The sequence below is a fragment of the Cryptomeria japonica genome, unplaced genomic scaffold, assembly GCF_030272615.1.
Source record: "Cryptomeria japonica unplaced genomic scaffold, Sugi_1.0 HiC_scaffold_1668, whole genome shotgun sequence".
NCBI classification, from domain to species: Eukaryota; Viridiplantae; Streptophyta; class Pinopsida; order Cupressales; family Cupressaceae; genus Cryptomeria; species Cryptomeria japonica.
In genome coordinates, this window is record NW_026729993.1 from 11649 (window position 1) to 23426 (window position 11778).

At 46.9% G+C, this 11778-nt stretch overlaps 1 protein-coding gene across 1 annotated transcript; it reads left to right on the forward strand.

The window, feature by feature from the left end:
* Positions 1–8087: 8087 nt before the first annotated feature.
* On the forward strand, positions 8088–11360 carry LOC131873408 (cytochrome b-like). The gene has a single exon (XM_059216323.1). It carries the CDS (start codon positions 9427–9429, stop codon positions 10633–10635), a length of 1209 nt encoding a protein of 402 aa, XP_059072306.1. The 5' UTR covers positions 8088–9426; the 3' UTR covers positions 10636–11360.
* The last annotated feature ends 418 nt before the right edge of the window (positions 11361–11778 follow it).

Here is an 11778-nt window from a genome sequence, read left to right on the forward strand (position 1 = left end):
ATTGGCTCTACACATCCCTACCCACCCCTTTATGTTTCAGATTCAGTTGCCGGATCAGAGAGAGTCAATTCTACTGTTGCTAGTCGAACTTAAGCGGATAGACCGGTTGGCTCTCAAAAATGAATTGTATTAGTACTCATATCACTAAGCATCTCTTCCCTCTGCATATCCAAGTCTCGGGCTGGACGAATAATTTGAATGTTTTTATTGGGATCTTAGAGAGACAGACAATCACCTCTACTATATCTCATTTCTCAGAGCCAGTCGAGTATGCGGATACAATAGAATACCCACAGCCTAGTGAGTAAGGACCGAACTATTGAATTGAAGCGGGATCAGAGAGTTTTGATAGACCTATTCGCTCTGATAGAAGAGAAATGCCCGTAGTTACTAAGCCTTATTCCCCGTCATCAATGGGAACTGCATATCTAAGAACGGGTGTAGGTGTTATAACGATAACGGGATCCGGGCCAAGGTTGAGAATGCAGTAACTATAGATGGTATGCGATAGTTGGCTCCTCCTATTCATTCTTCGATGGTCCAAGCATTATAAGATCGGATAGATTAGTCACTACAGATAGATTAGGGCACAAAGCTTAGTAAGTTTCAATTACATATGCAGATAGAGCCTATAAAATGGTAGGGGTGGGCACCTAGTTTCATCATATTGAGTTTCGGAAGCAGATGTTGTTATGTAATATATATGCAAGAACTCTAGTTTAAGGCACAATAAATGAGATGACCATAGCATAGCTCCGATAAATGGATGTGTTTTACCTGCGGACTCATCTCATGCAATATATAGCGTTCCTGGTTAACCAATCTTAGCCCCCTACTATTAATGATACGTACGGTGAGTCAGATGATTAAACAACTATGAGTTACTCAACTTCCTACCTCTATTGTTAGTACACATTCGCTTAAAGATTTATTCCCATGTCCAATTCTTCTAATCCCCGGCACACCAAGATGAGTAACTATTATTTGCTCCGATCGAGAAAGATCCCTATACAATCACCTTTACTTGACTTGCTTTACTCGGGTGGGTTTGCTTCGACATTTTAGTATGCATTTATTGCTCGGGTATCGGATATAGATAGGGCAGATTCTTAAGTAACTGATTTAGCTCTTGGTATTCTTGCATACACTTTACCGCAGTAACAACCGGCTAATCCCAACTATTACTTCTATTGCTGTAGTTAGTAAATCATCTCGGGATCCATCTTCAGTTAGCTAGTTAGCCTTTCCTGAAGTTGTTTAGTAAGGTCCTGACCCATTCTCGTGTGACCAATTTTATAGAGGGGGGTACGACGGAGAATAAATAGATAGTTTTGAATCCGGTGCTTCCCCTTCCTTCTAACCTATGGAGGAAGCCGGAAAATTGAATATCGAAGATTTGATCGGTCCAGATGTTTCCACTTCCCTATCTTCGTTCGCAGTGACAATGACTGGTGTTAGGGATGGATTCGCCTCCATTGATTTATTGACTCCAGCCACTAAGGTTGATCCTGCCCCTGCATACCCGCCCTTTATAGCAGTCGGGATCAATAGGCTTTACTTCAATAGGTAGGGTCGGTTTCTCAACTGCCCCCGACTATAGTGAGCTATCGGATCTTCTCCTTACTACGTAGACTCAATAACTTCTCGGAAGTAACCAATTCAAGAGCTGAAGCTGTTAAAGGCCCGGGGCCCGGGCTGCTTAAATGGTGCCCCCAGTTCTTAGATTCGTTGCCATTGACAATAATATATAGAGGGCGCTTCGGATAAAATAGTTTCTGAAAGGGCGGGACATTAGGAGCTATAAATCCTTATGTGTAATCTGATCCTGCCTCGGTCCAACCTGTATATATATATATAATTAGCGCGTCCAAAGCACCGGGAACTAAGATAGTAGGGCATCGGTAGGCGTAGTTTATTCATTTGCAATAAAAATGGCGTAGCTATCTATGGAGCTTATAGAAATGCGATAATTGATTGAGGTGGATACGACGTGGGCACATCGAATGGTTACCTCAGATTGACAGTTAGGTCTGAAGGTGAAACAGCTCTCGGCTACTACTCCCCACCCGGAGACCTGGGCACAACCCCGAATATGGGGAGGATAGTACCCGCTTTCTCTCTCCTCTAAGTAGTTGGGTCTGCAACTACCATGGTCGGCCCCCTTCCCCGTGGCCCTTCTCCTTTTCGTTCGGTGGACTGTATCACGGCCATAATATGCGGCAGTACCGCCTTTATTTCTGTTTCCGTTTCTTCTTCCGTTTCCGCCCCCCCCCTACTATTTGAAGGGAATCAGCTTACCCCTGCATGTCCTCCCACCCACCCCGTACGGGTGGATTGGAATTTGAACCGTCTTGGCGGTCTGTCTTTGGGCCGGTATAGGTCAGCAGTACCGTTACCTATACCAAGAAGTAAGAGCCCCTGTTGTTGACGCATAACACCAGTAGCTGAAGGAGCAGCATAAGTAGTAGCTAAGAGGTAATAAGCCGGCATTTAAGCATGGGTTGATCCAGTGTCATAATAAGATGCAGTGGTTTCATCAGTTGTTTCAGTGTCTTACCCACCAGGTTCTCCCCTGCCCTTCATAAGCACCAAAGCCATAACGAGGAGTGGATTCAGTGTACCAAGTGGATGGAGGAGTACCAATTCTAGTTCCTATTTACCCAGTGAAGGAAACCAGTGTATGAAGGAGCTAATGATAAAGTTGTGGAAGGCTCCTGTGATGTATCATAATATGCAGGTGCTGTAGTGGATTGTGTGGTTGTGTAAGGGAGTTACTAAATGTATGAAGTAGTGCCCTAAGGAGCATATTGAATAGCATAGGATAAATAAAGCTAAAGGGTAGATTACAAGTGATAGATAAGATAGAGAACGGATAGTAAGAATAAGCTAAAGATTACGAAGACTAATGTTCCTTCTAGAGTATAAGAATGCTCATATAGTATAAGACCTTTTTATTACTAAGAGAGCCTAAGTAAAGTCTAAGTTAAGTAAAGTCTAAGTTAAGTATAAGTCGAGTATAAGATGGGTTGAAGCACCACCACTACCAGCAAGGATTTAAGAGGTCCCTATCCCTATGTCTTGAGAAGGAGTACCATCAGCAGTAAGAGATAGAGATGTCCCACCACGACCTAGTAGGTAGGATGAGTACCAGAGAGTCTAAGATTCCTATAGAACGCCAGGATTACTTAGGAGAATTCCCTCAATCTATTCGAGTAACAAGCAATTTAGTATGATTAAGATAGTATAAGACCCTTTTTATAAGAGAGTCTAAGATAGTATTTATTGAAGCACCACTACCAACAGCAGAGGTAAAGGGAGTTTCTTAGGTATTGAAGTAACAGCCCTACTAGTTGGATTAGTTCCATATTTGAAAGGTGGAGAACCATGACCTCGTTTAGCAGCATCCATTCTTGCCTGATACTGGTAAATTCGACATAAAGAACCTGGCTATGTACCTGGTAAGTTTACCGTAGTTAAACTGGCATTTGACTGGTATTAATAAACTGGTCAACTCCTATTCAATAGCCTTAATACGGGTTGGCAATTTCCCAAAAATGAAGCGAGAGAGTATGGAAGATTGAGCTAACGAAGCTGGAAAAATGGCTGTAATATTGACATTTAATAACCTGGCCTTGTACCTGGGAAATTTCCATCCCAACCCTTGCATATTGGTCAATAATACAGAAAGAACCTAGCATATTTGTAATTTCTACCTAGCGAACATGTCATTGTAGCTGGTGATTTTACCTAATTAACATGGCGTTTGACTTGGTGATTGATCCTTTAAGAACCTGCAGTGTAGATCAAATTGACACGACGACCTGCTTATTGCTATTATGCTGCTTCCTCTGTTGCCTGTGCCTATGCCGCTGGAGGATCCGAACAAACTGGAACTATAAGGGGTTTTTCAATTGGTGTTTCAACTGATTCCTATAGACTATAACCTTGGACTAACAACTACCCAGCCTTTGTATGACCTATGAAGTTTACCCTTCCATGTGTAATGTATTATATACGATGCCTATCGTAGTTCTTGGGTGGGCGGCCCTTTCTTATGTGCTTACCCCTGCTTGCCTCCGCTGGATCATTAACTGGCTCTGGGTATTAGTCAACTTTGACTCTTGAACCACAAGTAAAGACTCAATTTGAAAACTAGATCACAGACTCATGGCGTAGGTTTAGGAACATGATAAAGGCTCCGTACCGTGTGGTAAGCCCGACTGGATGTACTAGATATTTTTGGGGCTATGTGGGCTGTAAATAGGCTTTGGACGGATGGCTCTATTATGTGGAGGGCATAGACTTGAAAGCGCTTGATTCGGGCATTGATAATCGGAGTAGTGGTTGGTCAGTCGACTATGGATGCACTTTATTGGGGCTATAATGAGCATTGTTGGCGCTTTCGCTAGAGTTCTGTTGATATTGATGATTGGCGCGGAGTGCCTGGTCAGTCGACTGCTGATTCGCATTGGATGGGTGTGGCTCTTTTTGTGTCTATCTGTGAGCGCTTGATTCAACCAGCGATATACGGGGCTCCATGACGGACGGGCGGATGGCTAGGATCCTTAACCGAATTGAGCAAGAGGAAACTGATTCATGATTGGGAACCGGACGACGCAAAGGCTACTACCGCTATACAAGGTCTCTACTTGGACGGTAAGGTCTAGGGCGATCCCTCAGAACACATGATTCAGAGAGAGGACCATGTCATAATCAGGGGAAGGGAGCCCACCAAACGTTTCTCAGCTCGGAGAACAGTAAATAGCTTGCTTATTCAATATGCATGCGCGAGAACATAGAATCGCTTCTATCTGGATGGCTCGGGATTCGTAACACATCACTGAACGGTCATAGGGGCATAGCAATAAGATGGTACTACTGAAACCCGAACGGAAGGGAAGGACGGCAGGGTCAGTCCCTGAGTGAAGCTCCCTCTCATGCTATCATCGATCCGAGTACAGAGAGGGACGAAACCTTTTGGAGTCCCTGATGGAAGACCATCAGCATATATATATAGATATCTATCTATTTAGATATTCGTACCACCAGCATATATTAATAGAATGCTCCGTAAACCACCCACCGCTTTTTTATTTCCTCTATTCTCGGAGCTATCTGTTTGGTTTTCCTCATGGCGATCAGATACACATAATGATAGCATCCGTTTGCATGGAAACATCAATCTCGCACGCATACTTGGTATGGGAAAGTATGCTTATATGGGCACAGATGCGAATCGATTAGCTGAGCTTTGTTCCCAGTTAAACCACTCCCGGTTGAGGATGAAAGTAGTAGTAATGACGGCGATTGGTCTTAAATCTTTATTGATAACCCCACCTCGGGTTGTGTATGGGAGGATTGGTCCGCACCATCACCTCGCTGGGTTCGAATGGTTAGATCCCGCCCAAGAGACTGGTTGGGATGTGCACTTCATTGATTGGTTCGGATGCAGAGTATGCCCCAGGTTAGTCTGCCCCAGAAAGTATGCACCTCATTTGTCTCTATTGGTTGGTGAAAATCCACCGTCTGTCTCGATTGGTAGAGATGGGAGCCGCCTCGGATGGGATGGGACTAGCCGCTGTGGATAGATGGAAGAAGTCTGTCTCGATTGGTAGAGATGGGAGCCGCCTCGGATGGGATGGGACTAGCCGCTGTGGATAGATAGAATGCTTGGTGAGCACCGGTACTCCATGAGCTAGGGCTGTAGAGATGGGCTGCTTGGTATGCACCCGCGCCGGTTGGACCTGCTGATAAAGAGAATGAGTGGTAAGCACCGGTAGCCCACTATAGATAGGGCATAGGTAGCATAGGAACCACACCTCACCAGGTCGGGATTGGTCGAGATTGAATAGATTGGTGTTCACCGGTAGCTCAGACTGGAGGGCGTTAATTCGAGCTAATAATTTTGTCCAATTTGCTCCTATCAATATTTTTCTTTGCGTTAGGACAGGAAACAAAGAATATTATGGATGGATTGTTCGGAAGGCAGGGAGACTAGATTAGACAGATGGAAGCGTTAGGAAATTAGTTGAACAAGGATGGAAGCAATATATATATATTTGTTTGGGCGAACCTATAGTCAAGTTTCCCACCCACCCGGGGCATCAGCCTGCTATTTTGACGCTAGTATAAGCTAGAATAAGTGGGAGGGCCCTACAATTCTATGGTAGGCATGAGGAGAGTTGGTGGAAGATATAGTTGGTGGGAGGGAATAGAAGGGGTTAGGGATGCTGATTGGTGGGAAGCAAAATAGAGTGGAAGAAACAATGCTTTCGAACTTTAGTTGCATGTTACGTATAGAATCTAGAGGGAGGGCCCCTACTATTCTATGGCCCGGATGGAAAGCAATTCTTTCTGGTTGGTGCTGCCCCTCGCCCCATATAATGTCGAGGGCTATGGGATCGATAATCAGCACCGAGAAAGATCTAGAAGTTCTGCTCATCGATCTCCCTCTCTTTATTATTCTAGGGCTAGACTATCTTCTAGATTCTATACGTAACATGCCCCCCCAATAATATAAAACAACAACTATAATGGGGGGGCCCTACTATTCTAAAGGGTCATCGAGATAGAGATAGAGACAGCGGAAGCGGAGCAAGCGGCACGGGGCGGAGGCAGTGGATTGAGTTGATCCATTAGTACAGGAAGTTCCAGGTCGATAGCCGGCTCCATATCCTCCAGATACGGATTCAGTTCCATTCGCATTTGATCTAGAACCAGCTAACGTCGAAATAATGGCTTGCTTGCCCTACTCTTTCTATAAGGAACCAGCGATCGAAGATTCTCGAGCATCCTCCTTGCCAGCAGCTTGCCCAACATCCCTTCCATTTATAGAGCCCCCCGTAGCGGAGACAGGGGCAGACACGGGTGACCGAGCTAGGAGATAATAGCAGATGAATATACAAATCCATTGCTGACGAGGCCGATTTTCCCTGACCTCCGTTTGGGCTTATGGTGCCACGAGACCTCTCGAGTTTAGTTAGGGGACTGGGGAACGAGCTCTATCTAGATATGTTATTCGTGGTTCCGAGTCAATGGGATCAATTGGTTATGAGTAAGCTGCTACTAGTGGCTAAGCGACTCGATCCCGAACCATCACTACCACTGGTGAATCTGAAGAGCGAGGGGACACTAGGACCCCAACTATAGCCGGGCGGGGGGGAACTCTAGGGTGCCCGGTGCCCCGGCTCCTATTGGGAATTCTTTATCCCAGTCAACCGTTTCTAGCTCCGCAACCGGTCGGGAAGGGTCTCGATCCCGATCATATACTGGCACCTGAACCGATTCCCCATAGAATTTTAGGGCAAGGTAAACCTTAAAGGGTGCCTCTGCTATAGCTACTCCTCATGCAGGTGGCTCCTTTCTGAACTGGTGTGGCATATTCACAGGTTCCGGGTCGACTGATCCAAGTCCGCTATATAGAGTAGGGCTGGTGCTGCTTCAGCTGCTGAATCAACTGGCCCTTAGAATAGTAGGGCAATCGGGTCAACTGTCTCTGCTAATGGAAGGAACACGTGCTTTCGGATGTGCATCACCTATGGGCGGGTAGGAACAACATGGGATGTTGTAAGCACTTGTGGGAAGACGATAGGATTGTAGGAGCAGCGAGGAATGTAGTAACATTGAATGGAACACGAATGGAATAACCCAATGGTCGACCGCCCTCCCCCCACGGCACCGAGGATCGCGCCCCATCGAAGGATCGAACACCGTTGCCCCATAGGAAGGATAGGTGGGGAGCGGTCATCTACTCTGTCCCACTCTATAGACGAGTCATGGGTCATCTCTCTTATATACGCTGCGTGATGGATGAATCGCCGCATGCACTAACCCTGCAAAAAGGAGTGGTCCTCCCCTACTATCTATAGGGCGGCCCCTACTATAGATAGCTGGGGGATAAGATATGCCGGTGAAGGCTGGAGATTACACACGGGATTGTTCGAGCAAGAAGGATCATGCGCCATCGAACTATAGTTGCATGATGGGGGTCACCGATGATGGTTGGTCATCTACTCCCCGGTCATCTCATACGTTATATGATGGGGATCATGACGGGGATCGCCGCCCACTCCGCTCGATAGACCGGGTCGCCCGGGGGCGCTCGGCCTTGACCGTCAATGCAGTGTACCGTTCACTATCTATAGTCCTGCATCACTAGAGGACTATACTATGGCATCACTTCACACTACTATACTCTCCCCTACTATGGATAGGGGCCCCCCCCCAATCAATAATTTGGATAGGCTCCCAGCGGGGGTCGGACGAGTACCGTCAGGTCCTCTCCCTCCAAGCTATTCTATTAGGAGAGGGGCGTTTCTCGATATAGGTAGGGGGCCTCGATGAACCGGGTGATTCTCACCCTTTCTCATTGAGAAAGAGAGGTGAGCCTCCCCTCCCTTTCTACCCGCATCTATAGTGGGGGGTTCCAATCGGAGTAGACATCTATGGGATGGATTAGTACTAGCAACAGCGGCATAAAAGCAATCAACGGAAAACAAGACTGACCCCGTAGGGGCCTAGCCGGAAGAACCAATCTAAGCCTGCAGGGTGGGAATGATGTTCTCTCCAAGCATCGGGTGTGAGGCCTACCCACTGTTCATCTGGAGCATGCGATAAAAGTTATGGCTGGTCTATTTTATCCATCTCCTAGTTTCACTAGCAGGCTTATTAATTAACAGAGGTTTCCCCGCAGTGCCCGATTCTAGATCAAGAGCGTCGAAACAATGCTAATAATGAGAGGGGAAAGCACCCAACTTCTATCATACGGGGCTGTGCGGGTGGTCGGGACATGCTTCCTTATTAGCGAGTTGGGGCTGGATGCTCCTACTGAATCGAAACAGTTCACTACGCCCTACTATTTGAGAGGGCTCTACGGGGGGCCTACTAGAACTAGTGCCGGGGTGGGGCCTTTCTATAGTTGATAGTAGGGCCCCCGGGACATGGAATGGGTCTAGCTCACGATAAAGCTGCTTCTCAGAGGTCCATAGAATTGTAGGGCGGCTAGAATTCTTTTCAACTTCAATTGATTCTATACGTAACATGCCTGGCCACTCATGTGACGTATATAGACTGCATCGTTATACTAGAGTCTAGTTTGGCCTAGACTATCTCCCGGGCCCTATAGATAGTAGACCGTGTCGTATCTCCGAAAACAAGGATTCCCCACATCTACCTACACAACGATCTGCATGGGGATAGACACACAAGCCCGATCGGGGGAGTCTAGGTGCACCGATTATTCCCCACATCTACCTACACAAGCCCGATCTGCATGGGGAAGTCGATGCCGATTAGCTTTTTAAGGATAGGCAAATCTTTTTTGGTGCCATAGTAGATTAATAAACCTGCTAGCCCTTGAGAATAGTAGGGCGGGATTGGCACCCGGAAATTTCCATTGAGGGGGAGTCGAATTGAGGGGACAGAGACATGACACAACGATTTTCCATTCTCAAACAACCCATATTCTCCACACTGAACCAGCATTTGATAGATTATCCGACCCCGAGCAATCCGAGTCATTGGCGGGGGTTTGGTTCGTTAGCTGGTATTTGTCCAGCCATTCAGATAGTGACCGGCGTTTTTCCAGCTATGCATTACACACCACATGTGGATCTAGCTTTCAACAGCGTAGAACATATCATGAGAGATGTTGAAGGGGGCTGGTTGCTTCGTTATATGCATGCTAATGGGGCAAGTATGTTTCTCATCGTGGTTTACCCCCATATTTTTCGCGGTTTGTATTATGCGAGTTATGACAGTCCTAGGGAATTTGTTTGGTGCCTCGGAGTTGTCATCTCCCTGTTAATGATTGTGACTGCTTCTATAGGACATGCACTACCTCGGGGTCAAATGAGCTTTCGGGGAGCTACGGTAATTACAAGCTCAGCTAGCGCCATACCCGTAGTGGGAGATACGATCGTGACTTGGCCGTGGGGTGGTTTCCCCGTGGACAATGCCACCTTAAATCGTTTCTTTAGTCCTCATCATCCACTCCCTTTTATTCCAGTAGGCGCCAGTCCTCTTCATCTGGCCGCATTGCATCAATATGGATCGAATAATCCATTGGGTGTGCATTCAAAGATGGATAAAATCGCTTCTTATCCCTATTTTTACGCGAAGGATCTAGTAGGTCGGGTAGCTTCCGCTATCTTCTTTTCCATTTGGATTTCTTGTGCTCCTAATGTATTGGGGCATCCCGACAATTATATACCCGCTAATCCGATGGCCACCCCGCCTCATATTGTGCCGGAATGGTATTTCCCACCAATCTATGCCATTCCTCGCAGTATACCCGACAAATTAGGAGGTGTAGCCGCAATAGCACTCGTTTTTCCACCGCTTTTGGCTCTCCCTTTTCTGAAAAGTTCGTATGTTCGTAGCTCAAGTTCTCGTCCGATCTACCAGAAACTCTTTCGGTTTTTCCTGGCGGATTGCTTACTATCAGGTCGGATCGGATGTGAACCCGTGGAGGCACCATATGTGACTATTGGACAAATTCCTTCAGTAGCTTTCTTCTTGTTCTTTGCCCTAACGCCCATTCTGGGACGAGTTGGAAAGAGAATGACCGATTATTACACCAATCACTTACAATTCGAGGGCATCGACCGAACTATCTCCTCCGATGCCATAGAATAGTAGGGGCCCACCCTCGATTCTAGCCCTTATTATAGCAGGCGTCATTAATGAACGGCTCGCCCAACTTCTATTGCCCCCCACCCACCCCGGGTGGGAGGAGGCTATGGTACTGCAGTCAAGCCCTCGACATTATATGGACCCACTTTTCTCGACATCTCGACCAACCGGTCGAGCCCGAGGGCGCTCTCCCAATGCAGACCCACCCCACCCCCCTACTAGAGTTAATTAGAAGAGGGGGAGGCGGGGTTTTAAGGCGGTCGAGAGCCCGTGGGGGGGGCGGTGAGCGATAATTGAATTTGGCGAACCGCCCCGGACTACCCGGGAGAGGACCGCCCCACTAGACTATTGAACCCCCCCGACTACAGTTTAGTTCAGTGTAGTCTAGCCCGGGCCCTTACTCTAGCAGGTTCCAGTAAAGAATTGACTGGTAGACTCTAGTTGGCTTTTAGTTGAGTTGAGTCTAGAAAGGTGGTCTAGTGCCGGGTAGCCCTACCCCCCACCCTCATAGCTTCCCCCATGCTTTCCGTTGGTAAAAACTGACCACCCGAATCCCTATATCTCCGGTTGTATCTTGACAGTAGTCTCTTTACCGCAGATCTTGACTAACTATTCGTACGCTTCATTCTGGAGATATATATATCTATCTATCTCTATCTATCTATCTATATATATATATAGATAGATATATATAGATATATATAAGAGATATAGAGATAGAGGAAATGGAACTACAGCAATGATGCCCCAACTGGATCAATTCACTTATTTCGCACAATTCTTCCGGTGTTGCCTGATCTTCTTCGTTTGTTGTGCTGGAATAAGATATGTGCCAGGTGTGATAGTGGTGCGGCTCTATCTAATCTGTAGGAGGCTATCGGACCCGATATCTGAGGTTCTTCCACCTTGGTTTCGGGTCCTATTTCCATTGATCAGCCGTTTTCTCTCCATGCTCTGTTCTTTTCTTGGCATGGAGGGGGGAATTGATCCGTGGGAAGTCCCTATCCCCAATTCTTGTTGGATGCTGCCCTCTGGCGGGGAGTTAGATCTGAACGAACCCCCGGTCGATGTCGGGCGAGGGTTCGACCTCAATGAAACGCCGGCTGATGTCGGGCGAGGGTTCGACCTCAATGAAACGCCGGCTGA

Bases quoted from the DNA above. Each gene is read 5' to 3' on its own strand.
- LOC131873408 (XM_059216323.1), top strand. From the start codon at position 9,427: ATGACACAACGATTTTCCATTCTCAAACAACCCATATTCTCCACACTG.